The sequence below is a fragment of the Eurypyga helias genome, unplaced genomic scaffold, assembly GCF_000690775.1.
Source record: "Eurypyga helias isolate BGI_N326 unplaced genomic scaffold, ASM69077v1 scaffold19725, whole genome shotgun sequence".
Lineage (NCBI taxonomy): Eukaryota > Metazoa > Chordata > Aves > Eurypygiformes > Eurypygidae > Eurypyga > Eurypyga helias.
In genome coordinates this window covers 394-14,447 of record NW_010253623.1, presented here as the reverse complement: position 1 = coordinate 14,447, position 14,054 = coordinate 394, and the positions used below count along the sequence as shown (strand labels likewise).

General features: G+C 50.3%; 1 protein-coding gene across 1 annotated transcript; it reads left to right on the top strand.

The window, feature by feature from the left end:
* Positions 1–5,098: 5,098 nt before the first annotated feature.
* On the top strand, positions 5,099–12,326 carry SLC18A1 (solute carrier family 18 (vesicular monoamine transporter), member 1). The gene is given in 15 exon segments (XM_010152728.1): positions 5,099–5,216; positions 5,430–5,790; positions 6,458–6,516; positions 6,775–6,858; positions 7,134–7,226; positions 7,517–7,606; positions 8,546–8,589; positions 8,748–8,808; positions 8,929–9,024; positions 10,816–10,894; positions 11,018–11,069; positions 11,281–11,344; positions 11,448–11,567; positions 11,762–11,895; positions 12,213–12,326. Coding segments are annotated over 15 exon segments (1,569 nt in total).
* Positions 12,327–14,054: the final 1,728 nt, after the last annotated feature.

Below are 14,054 nucleotides of genomic sequence, written 5' to 3'. Positions count from 1 at the left end.
TTGTTGAACTCCATGAGGTTGGAAGAAAGAGTTAAATGAGAAGACAAGAAAAGGAGTGATTCTGCCATCAAAGGAAAGCGGAGCCCTGGCCTCCTGCCCTGCCCCACCCCCCAGCATGGCCCTCCCCGGCCAAGGGTGTGAGGGGCATTTGGAGCCCTGCCTGTCCTGCTGCCCCGGCTCAGCAGGGCTCCAGTGGTGGGGTTTGCGTCCCACCAGCTCCACGTCTGCCCTTACACCTCAGCCAAGTTATTGTGGATAAGCTTCACCTAAAACCAGCGCTTTAATCTACAAGTGTAGCGGTCACTGTTTAGGGGAGACAGGAGATGAGTTATGAAGTACGAAGCGGGGATGAGACAGAGCTGTCAGTGGAAACACCCCACTTGTGCTGATGCCACACACTCAAACATCAAGGGCTGACTGATACAATAATTTAAAGGACAGAATGAGAGCTGCCTTACCCCCTGAACCTTTCAATTAATAAAAAAGACATATGGCAGGTTATCTGTAAATAACTTTTTCCAGGAAACTGTTAGTCTCTCAACCTTCTGTTCCTCTATGTATCTCTTCATACATGTTAAATTTTAATAGTTGCTGTTTGTCCTCCTCCGCATTTATCAGTGAGAAAGAATTCTTTGATGTTATAAAACAATATTCTATTTCCATCTATGTTAAAACTAGAAATATTTGGGGGGAATATGCTTTCAAAAAGATACTGGCAATTCTGTGCTTGTTTGGAGGAGGAACAAAGTATCAGGCAGTGGTGAGACTGATGGAAAAAACCTAAACAATCACACAAGAAACTGTTTGGCTAAGGAGGGAGCAAACACAATAAATAATCCCCAGACAAAGGGACAACACTGTCGAGTGGATTAAACACAAAATTGGAGGGCTTTGGCCAGGTTTCAGCTCTCCTTCCAATGCAACGGGACCTTGTGCACATTACCAAGCTCTCCCAATTGTTAATAGTCAAAAGCACTTAACAAAATACGAACCATCAGGACTCGCTAACTGGCAGCCTCAAGCGTTACTTCAACCCACACCACTTTGCTTCCATCTGCATTCAAAGCCTGGCTCAAAAGGTGTCCCGGGGATGCAATTGCTCAAAACACGCCTTTTTGTGTTCTAAATATTTTTATTCAGTTCTTACTCATCTCACAGGCTGAGAAAATTGTCTCGTGGACTAACAATAAAGTAGCATTTGACGGGACGATGCAAATTCACTCCCTGGGGGCAGCCAGCAGTGGGCACTGCCAGGGCAGCAGATCCTGTGCTGGGCAATATCAGCAGAGAGTGACTTTAAAAAAAAGTATGGTTTTACGGGCGCCTGTTCCAACCTCAGTTTATGCTGTCGTGCTCACCCGACCCCGGGCTGGCCGTGTTAGGGCTATAAGGCATTTGTCTCATGCTGCTTTGTAAAATGCTGCTTTGTGCTGGTTCGCAGGAGCCCTCGCTGCACAGCGGATGTATTTCACTGCACCTTTGAGGTGAGTCAGCAGCAGAGAGCAATCTCGCCAAGCGATGCCTGCTGTCGTCTGAATTCACTGGAATTGCAATCAGCCCGCAGAGCCGGCGTGAGGTCTGCTATCAGCCATTTTTCAGGCCCACATCCTATGCTGGGCCTTCAGACAGCCCATAAATTCTCTTATACTTTTCATTACATCAGAAATATTCTCTATACTTTACTACCTCAGTCTGGCCAGGAAGAAGAGAACTGTAGTCATGTTTTTTTCCATAGGGTTATTAAAAGAAAATTTCATGGGAAACATAAGTGTTAAAAAAAAAAAAATCTCAAAGAGAACTGCCTGGAAAAAAGTGACAGACACATGGAAATGCTTCCAAAGCACATCTGAGTAAGCTTTCCCGTCATCTCTGCAAACCGAGTGACACCACCGCCGTCTTCAGCTTCTTAGGGCTGCCAAATGAGACGGTGTCCTGACCTTGAGGCCCACAAAAGAAAAAGATAACAGTAATAACAATAACCGTCTCCGCACGCCCCTCCTCACCTGAAGGAGAATCTGAACTATACCCTGCCCGGAGCCCAAGGCACAGCCGAGCAGTTCTGAGCTCTCTCAGTAGATGGTAGTGCTGCACTGCTCATCCGCTCCCTACTTTGCAGGTATTTAGAAAGTAATTTCCAGGCCTAGACATCCAATTCTCAGCTCATGAAATATATTTAAAGGCTTCAACTTCTGCTCTAATGCACACCCAGGGAATTCCTTGGTAGGATGTACTCATCTCACGTTATTGGCAATAGTTTTTGGCCATGCAGAAGCCTCAATGGCAGATTTACGCACCAACAGAGAAAAGGCGAATATGTTTAGGATTTATTTTCTTTCTCTGCGGTAAATCTCTGTATCTTGAATGAATGATGGTATCGGTTTTGGTTTAAAAAAGAAATCATGGAGCTAAGTGTCAAAAGTTTAAGAAAACAGAAATGATAGAAGAAAAGAGATCACATTGTAAATGGCATTTGCAGTACCTCTCCCGTGCATGGATATAATTTTCCATCCAGCTTTGCTTATGAGAAACCAGTTTTATTAGTGCAAGAAAGATCTCCTTATCCCCAGAGACAAAGCAGAGAGTTTGGAAAGGCTGTGGATAGGCACCCCACTGCCAGCATCCTTCTGTGGGGAGGAGGCAAGAGCAGAACATCTGATGTGGAGGGACCATAACCTGTCAACTCCCAGGGGAGAGGCAAGATTCCCTCGTTCCTTTCAGAACTCATGGGCCAGCTCAGTACATTCTGGCCTTAAAAATATTTCTGTCTACTTATCATCACACTTATAATTTTGGAAATCCTGAAAAGCTGATCTACGTTGTGGATGAGGCAGAGGCAGCTTGTCGGCATCCTATGGACCAGCACACAGCCTGAAACTCAGTCACCTAAATACTCCTCTTTTCTTTTTCAGGAAGAGCTTGCTTTCAGTTTATTTTCCTTCTAATGGTAACAGCATTCAGCACATAAAGGAAAAACCTGTCCGAGAAGGGATACTTTGGAGGGAGCTCCTCGTACCAGACCCCAGGGGAGAAGCAGTGACTCCGGTACTGCCTGCTGTGGGGATAGTTGGACATGCAGCCCCTTCCCCTCCCTTTGCAGTCCGTAAAGCAACGCAGATCTCCCTGCAAAGCCTCAGCACAGACCCTTCTGCTCAACCTGCTGGCTGCTGCCTGCTCGGCTGTGCATCGCAGAAGCCTCTCCCACCCACGCAGCGAGTCCTTCCCCACTCACTGGACCATGCGTCTCCTTCACCACGTGCCTGGTGCACGCGGCAGCAGCGACACACACGCACCCTGCCCACGCACTGGCACCCGCTGCCAATGTCCGCGGGCTCAACCCGGTAAACACACACGTACAGCCCACGGTGACGCAAAAACACGTGCAGAGGGAGCGGGGAAGAGCGACTGATGTGATATCCCTCTCCGATCAAATTGTGCTCCCTGAGTTTTGGGGTTAACCAAAAATCCCTGGGGGCTGCAGGTTGGATCTGCCGGGTGTAACCCTGGGTGTGCAGCACGGGGTCACAGTTGGAACGAGGGCAGCTGGACCAAGGAAAAGCAGCGTTAGGCAGTGAGAGAATGGCCATCAGCCACTGGATGGGAGTCCAAGACCTAGACTATTATGTGTTTTAAAAAAGCATTTCCCAGGGTGGTTGAACGACACCAGCCTCGCCTCCTAGGGATGAATCCATTCACTGCCCCTCGTAACTACCTGCCGAAGAGGCACAGCCAGCTTCCCCCACGGAGGAGAGGGCTGTGCAGTCCCAGGGTGGTGTGCTCACCCCCAGGCAAGAGCTCAGAGGGAGATAAGCCTTGATGAAAGCCCGGAGAGCTGGGGCCTCTGCTGCAGACAAACACTCCTGCCTCTCTCCTCCCAGTCCCTCTCAGCCCACCCCAGCGTCCTGCACTGATGCAGAGGGAGCCGCAGGGCTGAATGAAACTTGTTTGAGGTTCCAATTAAATCTCCATGGAAGAGGGAAACTCCTATAAAAGGTAATCATAAATCCTGCGGGAGCAGCAGACCACACCACCTCCCACAGCAGCAGCCGGCTCCTCGCTCCAAGATGGGCTCCGGGTAAGAGTTCTTTTCCTCTGCTCCACACAACAGGTTTGCACTGAGAAGGGGACAGGGTTTGCGGCTCGAGACACAAGGGCCACGTTAGTCTTTATTGTCTATGCTTCCTTACTCGTTCTCTCTGATTTTTATACCTTCTCTTGCATTAATTCTGATATTTGGTCCTTGCTACTCCTTGGCGGTGCAGTGAGAAACCATCCCTGTTTCCCAGCTAGGCGACTTGTGTGGCACTCGTACTCGATGACAGAGGGTTTGAACAGTTTGCTTTTTTTAATTAAAAACTGATAAATATAATTGGCTGGGATTTCAGGAAACCGCAGGAGTGTTTGAAAGAGTGATAGTTTGAACTCAGCTCCATCCATTTTACCACTTAGTCTCTAAAGTGCCTACAAGCTATAAGAACGTAAACAGCTAATTGTTTGGTTGGTTTAGTGTGAATTTCTAATTGATATTTTGAGTGTGACCGAGCAAGCAATCTCTTCTCAGTCCCTCTGAAGCTCTGATCTTAATCACATGTTAGGCTTTTAAGTCTGTATCTTGCCATGACATTTCAATTAGGTCAAATGAAAAGACATGTAAGGTAAATGAATTTCCTTTGAGACTTAATTTAATCTCCAAAGAAGAAACATGGAATAAAAGATGTAGAGATTACCGCAGATAAGCCACTGGCTTGATCTGTGCTTTGAGGCTTTAGAAGAAGACTTAAATGATGCCCTGAAGCAGGTACAAGATGTCTCAGGAGAGTGAAAATGGGTTCGAGCACACTCCACCTGCAACTTTAAATGCAAGTTTGATAAAATCATGGTCTTTGATAGCAAAGCCGGTGGTCCTAGCTCCTAGGGAAGAGCACCCAGCTCTTGGAGGACACAGACAATAAGTGACCTCAGGAGTTACCTTCTCACGGGAGAAGCCAGGAGCGGTGGGAGGTTGTAACCAGGAGTGTTTTCTTTAAAGGGTATAGGAGACCTTCAGCCCTGAAGACCAGGAGCCAGCAGGACCCCAGCTGTGAGCTCCAGGCTCTCGGCCATGCCCCCGGCCGCTGAGCGCGTGCCCTGGCTGGCAGCAGGCAGGGCGTCGCGGAGGCTGGTGCTGGTGGTGGTGTTTGTCGCGCTGCTGCTGGACAACATGCTGCTGACAGTCGTGGGTATGCTGTGCTCGCGCTGTGCTGCCTCGGGGTTTCGGCTCCTCGGTCGGTCTCCGGATGATGCCGGCGGGGTCCTTGCACAAGGAGAGCCCTGAGGAGGGCTGGGTGCTGGAAGATTGCAGGACACCTAGCCAGCACCATTCCGTTCAGCTGCATGCTGAGCCAGAAATGGAGTAAAATCACTAACTATCCCTTCCCTGGTTTTTCTTCCAGTACCAATCGTCCCCACCTTCCTTTATACAACAGAATACGAAGGTGCCAACAGCTCTCTTGCCCCAGCCCAGACTGAGCCAGCTCCTCCAGCCTTGAAGGCTCCTCCTTTCTCCTCCATCTTCTCCTATTTTAACAACACCACAGTGACTGTCTCAGGCTCCACAAGCGTCGTGGACTTGGCAAATGGGACAGGGAGCAGCCGCCCGCCGCAGCCCCCCACCAGCAGCCCACCTCTGCCCAGGGGCTGCCCGGAGGGCGAGGAGTTCCTCGCCAAGGAAAACGTCCGCGTGGGGCTGCTGTTTGCTTCCAAGGCTCTCGTACAGCTGGTGGTCAACCCATCCGTGGGTCTCCTGACCAACAGGTAGGTCAGAGACCTGGGTTTGTACAGGGGTGTAGCCCCACAGGGACAGGCAGCTCCTGCCTGCTCACGAAATCACCATTAGCTGAGCAGTAAAGGTCTGTGCTGCGCATGTGTATCCCCTGCAATCCCAGAATTACAGGAACTGGTGGGTAACATAGCAAGGGAGAGAATATATCTGTCAAAACAAACATGAATTTTACTTTTTCTAAAAGCATACAAATGGCTTGCAAGTTTATATTTCAGTGTAAGCCTCACTAACGCTCTCCTTAGGAGCAGACAGGTGATATTTAATACCAAGAACCATCAAATAAACCAAGATTCCCTCCCCACTGTGGGTATAATGTTGTTGTTCAGATTTTCTACCCCCGAGTTTTGCCTCTGTCTCTAGCAGACACATGCAAGGGACGCTGGCCTCATCTCTACATGGTCTGGGTGGGCAGACATGTTGGTAAAACAGAGCCATGTCTCTGGGTGGGTTTTACAGCATCATCTGAGGGCACTGAGACACTGGATGCTTCCTTGAACAGCACTCATGGGCACATCCACATGCTCAGGAGACGCTCACCAGCCCACCGAGCTGCGTGTGTTAAGGCTGGGCAGCAAGACCAGACCTCAACCTGGCATGGAGAATCCTCCCTGAGATGGTGCCTCTTTTCTCCCTTGCCAGGATAGGATACCATATCCCTATGTTCATCGGATTCGTCATCATGTTCCTCTCCTCAGTCAGTGAGTATTGCCCTTCAGTCTGCCCTTCACATGCAGCAGCACAGCAGAAAATACTTTGTGCCTGCACCGCAGTCCCCGTGCAGGAGAAAGGAGTGAGCAGAGCAACCAGTCTCAGAAATCGGCTACAAGAAAGGATGGTGGTACCCAGCACCCTCCAGCACCCAAACTGGTGCAAGCTGAGGCTGCTGTTACCCTCTGCAGGGATTTGATGCCCAGTCTGTAGTTCTGCCTGACGCCATCTCTCTCCTTCCTCCGCAGTGTTTGCCTTCTCAGGCACCTACACCTTGCTGTTCATCGCCCGAGCCCTCCAAGGTATTGGGTCGTCGTTCTCATCAGTCGCAGGTAAATGTTTTAGCTACGCTTTAGTCTCCGCGTTAGCTCCCTGTGTCTGGGTTCAATTATCATCTCTCGAATGAATGGCACAGACACACCGAGTGCCTTCCTCGGCTTTAAACGCCTCCTCCTCACCATGCCTGCCTGGCTGGTGCAGACGGTGCAAGCACACAGCCCAGCCGGCAGCAGATAAACCCCCAAAAAGCGCCGGCTGCTTTCAGAAAGGAGCCCCACCACCACAGTCCCGGCCAGCCTCACGTGGTCTCTGCTCTCTCTGCTCCCAGGCTTGGGCATGCTGGCCAGCGTCTACACGGACGACTTCGAGAGGGGCAACGCGATGGGGATCGCTCTTGGAGGCTTGGCCTTGGGTGTGCTGAGTAAGGAAACCTTGTTCCCAACGGGGTTTGCATCAGCAGCATCTCCAGAGCCTTGTTGGCCATCACCTCCCCTACGGCTTCCACCTGCCGCGCTGTGCCCCTTCCCTGGCTGCATCCCGCAGGCATGGCTGGTCTGTCCTCCTTCCCTCTGCTCTCTCCCCACGGCCACCTTCTCCAATATCACCCATCACCAAACACCCGCTGGGGGATGCAGGGAAAACCACGACGGCAGGAGCCAAGTGCTGGGGATGGTGACACTGCCACTGTATGACACAGCCTTCCCCTTGCAGTCGGAGCCCCCTTTGGGAGCGTGATGTATGAATTTGTGGGAAAATCGTCTCCCTTCCTGGTCCTGGCGTTCATCTCCCTCTTGGATGGAGGTGAGAAGCCAAATGGTTTAATCAAATTGAAGGAAAAGATTTAAATGCAGATGTTTTGGGGAAAATCTCAAGAGGCTTGTGTGAAGGAAGAGGCAGATTAATACAACGCAGGTAATATCATCAGATTTGGTTATTCTGTTATTGCTAAATCATATGTTTTCTACCGCCAGATGACTGACACAGCAATACAGTAAGAATTAGTCCCTCATTACTTAATAAACCCCTTGATTGCTTTAATAGCATGAACAGCACATTCAGTGAAGCTCTTTGAACTGCGAATCTTTTGTGAAAGGCACGCTTGTCTGCAGCCTCTTCCCCACGCCATGAAGGGATTCGACTCTGCCAGCACAAACTGTGATCCTCCTTCTTTCTCCAAGGGCGGTAGTACAGATGCAGGCCACGAGAGCCTTCCGAGCATACCGCCCAAGCTGCAGAGCGCAGAAACGTGCGTTTTTAGCGGGAAGCATTTAGCTAATTAAATTACAGTCACAGTTACCATCTTTGCCGGGATGTCATGCAAGACATCTTTAATGAAGCATGTAAGAGCTTTTGGAAAATGAGACGTTGGAGCCATACATATGAAACTTTCCTTTTTAATCCTATTCTCTTCCCCACCTAATTTCCATCATGCTCTGGTTGTGCTCCCCAGCAGGCAGCTGGCAGCCTGTCGGGGAGCATGTGCATATCTGACGGCTTCACGGGCTGACAAAACGCCTGTAACACAGTCCACTTGAGGGAGTTTTGCTGCTGCCTCCCGCGGGAGCAGGGCTGGGAGCCACCTCTCCCCCTGCCCGCCTGAACGATGTCCCCAGGCACAGCTACCGCATCCCCGGAGGCTCTGCCGATGAAAGGGTCAGGCTGAAGGAAAAACCAGAGGGACATGCGGATTGACGTGGCGCTGCCTGCAGAAATAAGCTAACCTGAGTGTTTTCTTCCCAGCTCTGCAGCTCTGCATACTGCAGCCCTCCAAGATCTCCCCTGAGGTGAGTAGGGATGTGTGGGCACATGCGAGCTGGTGCCGGGCGGCGTGAGGGAAGCGGGTGCTCCCCGGGCAGGAGGGCCACGTGGGCACCAAGGCAAGGAGGGGTGCGAAGGCACACGGGGCTCTCAGCCGACGTAACCCCCCTTTGCCATCCCACAGAGCACCAAAGGCACGCCGGTGTTCACCCTGCTGCGAGACCCCTACATCCTGGTCGCTGCAGGTAAAGCGGGCGTCAGCAGGCACTGCATGTCTCCTAGTTAAAGAGATTCACTCGTGCCTGCTTGAAACAGCAGTAGAAAGCAGCTAAAACAGAGCATTTCTCCCTTTTTCTCCCCATCAGGAGCCCTCTGCTTCTCCAACATGGGGGTAGCCATGCTCGAGCCCACTTTGCCCATCTGGATGATGCAAACCATGTGCTCCCCGAAATGGCAGCTGGGTAGGTGTGGTGCCTTGCAGCCTTTGCTCCTGAACAGCGGCTTGACACAGTTTAGCTAGAACCGGCCCTGCTTTGGCCCCACCAGATGGATTGAATCATCTCTTATATCATTCTAAAAAAGAAGAAAACATATACCCCCACCCGCACAGAGCGAGTGATCCCAGGCTGCGTGTTGCTCCAATTTCAGCTGGAAATGTCCTTAGCGGCAGCTATACAATGTGCTTTTCTCTATTATTGACAAAATCGTATGGAATCAGACTCCCCAGAAGAGCAATAACGGTGGAAGAAAGGCTGTTTTGTGCACGGGAAGCCTGTCGAATCCTGTCTTCTGCAGGGCAGATAATGGTGTCGTGCTGGGCTGAAATCATGGCAGCCAGATGGGTTTTGCAGAGGCAGCTCTGAGTGAAACAAGGTCATTTAGAGAGTCCCAGGCAGGACAGGATGGTACGTGCTAATTACCAGCTGCCTCGAAAATGTGATATGGAGATAACAGCGTCTGTGTTTGCTACAAAAATAAAAACTGATTGTTATAAAGCCCAATTGGTTGAGGAGTGACTGGGGGGGTACCCCAGGCTACACTCATATCCCAAATTGAATTGCAGTCTGGGAGCAGGAGGGCTGAGAGAGCTCCTAACCAAGTTATCCTCTGGTCAGGCAGCAGCATCCATCCTGATAAGAGCCTATGATGCTTCTCATGAGGAAGTGACTGAGCAAGGATGGGTGAGGGTAAAGCAGCATCCCGAGGGTAGCGGGGAGAAGGGACAGCGTACTCCCTGGTAACCACCAATGTCACAGGCTGGGAGAAGCGCTCAGGGCTGCTCCTGTCACCACTGAACTCCAGGGGAACCTTTGAGGTGACTTAGCAGGGCCCAGAGGTCAGCAGACATCAAAGAAAATCCCAGACACACTCACTAGATTTTCAGGTACCTGAGATGTGAAAGCAGTTTGGTTTTCGGCAAAGTTCAACCACAAGCCACCCATCCCACGAGCTGTTATAAACTCAGGGGGCTTCTTTCTCTGCTTTCTCTGCTTTGGTCTGCCCATAGTTCTGGAAGAAAACAGCAACACAGGAGCTTGGACTAAACCTGCAGGATTAACCGTGGTCTGTAGCTGTTAAGTAAAATAAACATAAACCAGTGTGTTTCAATAAGGAAGTTGTCTTAGTGAAATGGAGCTGATCGGTTTTATTTATAGTCAGCAGGAGAGTTTATTAAAAATAAACAATTAGTAAATCAGCAAACAGTGCAAATATTGAATTTTGACTACAGGTTGATCCCTAAGCTTTTTAGTTAAGCGGTTATTTTATTCCTCTTTAGTTAGCCAAAAGCAGAAGGCAAGGGGAGAAAGGTGGAAGAGGAAGAAATTGTGACAGGAGAGAAGGATGAGCTTAAGGCAGAGGGGACCAAAATAGTTCTGCATTTCACTTCTGGTGGTCTCACAAATGTGGGTGAATCCCTGCACCTCTGAGTGCCTCAGTTTCCCCTCCCCATCAGAAGCAAACACATTTTCTATGCCCTCCTCTGTCTTCACAGAGGGACCCCCCACCCTTCCACAAGGCGTGGAGCAACCGGGCAGCCGGAGCAGCCGGACACGAAGCAGCGGCAGGGGAGGATGGGGAGGAGCCCCAGCGCTCGGATGGGCACCCTGAGTGGGCGCTGGACGTTAGCTTGCCTTGCCTGGCTCTCGATATTCCCTGAAGGAGGGAGGCAGTTAGTGAATTGAACATTTCTGCAAATCCCCTGTATTTGCTCAGGGATGACACGCTGGGTTTTTATTCCCTCTCTCCCTCAGGGATAGCATTCCTCCCTGCCAGTATATCCTACCTCATCGGCACCAACCTCTTCGGGATTCTGGCTAACAAAACGGGCCGGTAAGTGGAACACAGAGATTTTGGCTCAAACCCACCTAGTCCTGTGCTTTCAGGATGAGGTACACTTGCGGTGGTGCGCACACTAAGAACATCTGCCCTCTCCTAACTGCGGCCTCGTTGCAGGTGGCTGTGCTCCCTGGTTGGCATGGCTGTGGTGGGAACCAGCCTCCTCTGTGTAAGTAGCATAAGACAATTTTAAGACCTTTCTGTGGAAGAATCGGCGGAGCAGTGTGGGCGACAGTGCTGACACGGGGTTACGTGCCTGGCAGTCAGTCGATGCTCAGTGGCTGCACGTGTGTATCGGTTCCACAGATCTATGTTACACCTTCACACCTCACGCAGCTCTTCCGGCCTCACTCCCGTATCCTCTCTCTCTTCTCTCAAAGGTACCTCTGGCCAAAAATATTTACGGGCTGATTGGCCCCAACGGCGGGCTTGGCTTCGCCATAGGTAGGCTGTCCGTGTTCGGGGTGTGCAACACAGCCCAAACGCAGCCCTCATCACGGCCCTTGGAGGGCGCGGTGACTGATGGGGTCCTCCTTGCTTTGGGCAGGAATGGTGGACTCCTCAATGATGCCCATCATGGGTCACCTCGTGGACCTTCGCCACACCTCCGTCTACGGCAACGTCTACGCCATAGCTGATGCTGCCTTCTGCATGGGCTTTGCGATTGGTATGGATGAGCTACCCTGGGGATGACGTACACAGCGTGTCTTGCTCGGTTTATCGCTCCTCTCCATCATCCAGCGTTCACTGCAAGCAACGGGCACTGAGTCTGCAACTCAACAGATTTACAGACCCCCTCCAAACTGGAAAGGCAATTGTGCTGTCTGTCATCTTAGCCTTGTTTCATTTTTAAATTCGCAGGCCCATCCACAGGCGGAGCGATTGTACGAGCCATCGGGTTTCCTTGGCTGATGATCATCATCGGAGTTATCAACATTGCTTACGCTCCTCTCTGCTGGTACCTGCGCAACCCTCCAGCTAAAGAGGAGAAGATTGTGAGTTTAAGCAGACTTTATTCCCTTAAAGTATAGGGGATTGATAATCCAGAGATCTGAGGGAAACAAGAATAAATTTGGCAGGATTGTGCCTTACCTTTTGGGCTCTACTCTGCCCTCAACAAAGGGACAGAAAACTCGGAGAGTAAAACCAGAGAATTTTAGAGCTGTGGACCTTTCCCTAACTCACAGCTGGTATTCCCCAGGCAAAAGTGGCTGGCTGCTCTGGCTTTCTCTGAAAGTGGCAGTGCTCCTGCTAACTATTCAAATTAATCACCATTTTTAGTAAAGCGTGATTTCTCCTCTCCTTTACCCAGGCAATCTTAAGCTAGGAATGCCCCATGCAAACCAAAAGCTACACCACTCAGAAAACCCTGCGCGATTTCCCTCTCACAGATGACAGCGATGTGGAGGCAGAAAATGCGGAATAGCAAGTGCAAGGACGCCTGCCCTGTTGTGAAGCTCCATGATGTTTACAGAACATGCATGTATTAGCAGTCTAGAATAACCCAGCCTCCCCCAAGGCTTGTGGACACAGGATGGACACAGGCTGTATCACTGACCCGTTCTCTTGGCCGTGCAACCCACAGCAGGGAGTAGAGACCCAGGATCTGGAGGCTCTATCCGTTTAGTTAAGCCACTCACTCGCTGTGTGACTTGTAGGCAAGTTACCCAAACTCACCACCTCTCATCTGTAAAACAACGGTTGCACAGATGAGGTGAATCGTATCATGCAGAACGATTGTCCTGGGCACAGCCTACCCATGCAGCAGGGGATAACATCAACATCTCCAGATGAGCCCAGTGGCATTTGTTAATGTCTTTAAAGCGCTTACTGTTCTTGAAAGAAAAGCACTGGAGAAAACAAAAATGAAATCAGCGGCATCAGCTTTGGGAGATTTCTTTCTCAAGAATTCTGCTGCAATCCCCAGCAAGAAGCCTCTCTGTAACAACAGGGCACTATCCATCTGTGTCACTGCCAGTCCATCAATAAAGATGTCACTCCCTGGCTAATGTGCTCCACGCTCCCCTGAAGACGGTTAAAAATGTGTTCACTGTTGCCTTGGTATAGCTCTGTGTGTTGTGCTACTTATGTGCTGCTTAGGGCTGCTTGTGTGTCTCCCACCATCCACTAAATTCATTCCTTTATTTGAAGAACTCCAAGAAATTCAGGTAGGAGCAAGGCTGGGCGCAGTTTTAGACACTGAGATACAGACGCAGCCGATAAAGCTCGTTAGATCACTTCAGATTGTGACGGACAGATCATTTTTAAAAGCCCCTGCCCCTCAGCAGGGATGGGGTAACAGGCTGTTTGTGACCCCAACCCGCTGCAGTGAGAAGTACAGTAGATGGATTTAATTGCCCTTTTGCAATTTCCTGGCCACAAATCTAGAAGCACAGCAGCTGTGCTGCTCACCATCATTACTGACTACAACTGGCTGCAAGCGTAGGGTAAAGTAAGACGAGAGAGTGAAGTAATGGAGCTACCAAATAAATGTTCTAAGTACCAGAGAAATTCCGGTGATCTCATTTTTTCCAGTGAAACCTCAAACTTACAACTTCTCTGGTTCCACTGTTGGCAGTTTATATAAACTCATTTCTGTCTTGAATGAGCAGTTGTGTAACACAAAGCTATTTCGCTTGCCAGAAAGAACAGATGATTCACTGCTCTGAGGCCCGAGCAGCACAATGCAGATGCGCTTGCCAGCAGGAAAACAGGAGGATAATAACAATTCATCAAGATTTGGTACCTCATGACTCATTACCAAAGGTCATAAATGGCTATTGTCAGGCAACCCCACATCCACGGCGGGCCCGTTGCCCCTCGCTCTGCACACACAAGATGAAATTATATTTCTTGGGCTGACTGGAAATGACTAATGCTAAGCCTGTTCTCAAAACCGGTTATTTTTATCTTCCACCTGTTTCCCTGCTTTGCCAAGAATAAAAGGAAAACCGTGTTTGCTTTCTGTGATGGAGGGAAAAAAACGTTGCGCCGTTCTCTTTGGGGATCTATCCGCACCTCCACGGTGCAGCTCCCAGTTAAACATTAACGCTGACCCCCTCTGCGTGCCCTGTGGCCGGTTGCTCTGGAAACCCTCAGGAAGGTCCATGAGCCCCCGATCCCTGCGAGGTGGGGTGCTGGCCGCCAGCCCCCC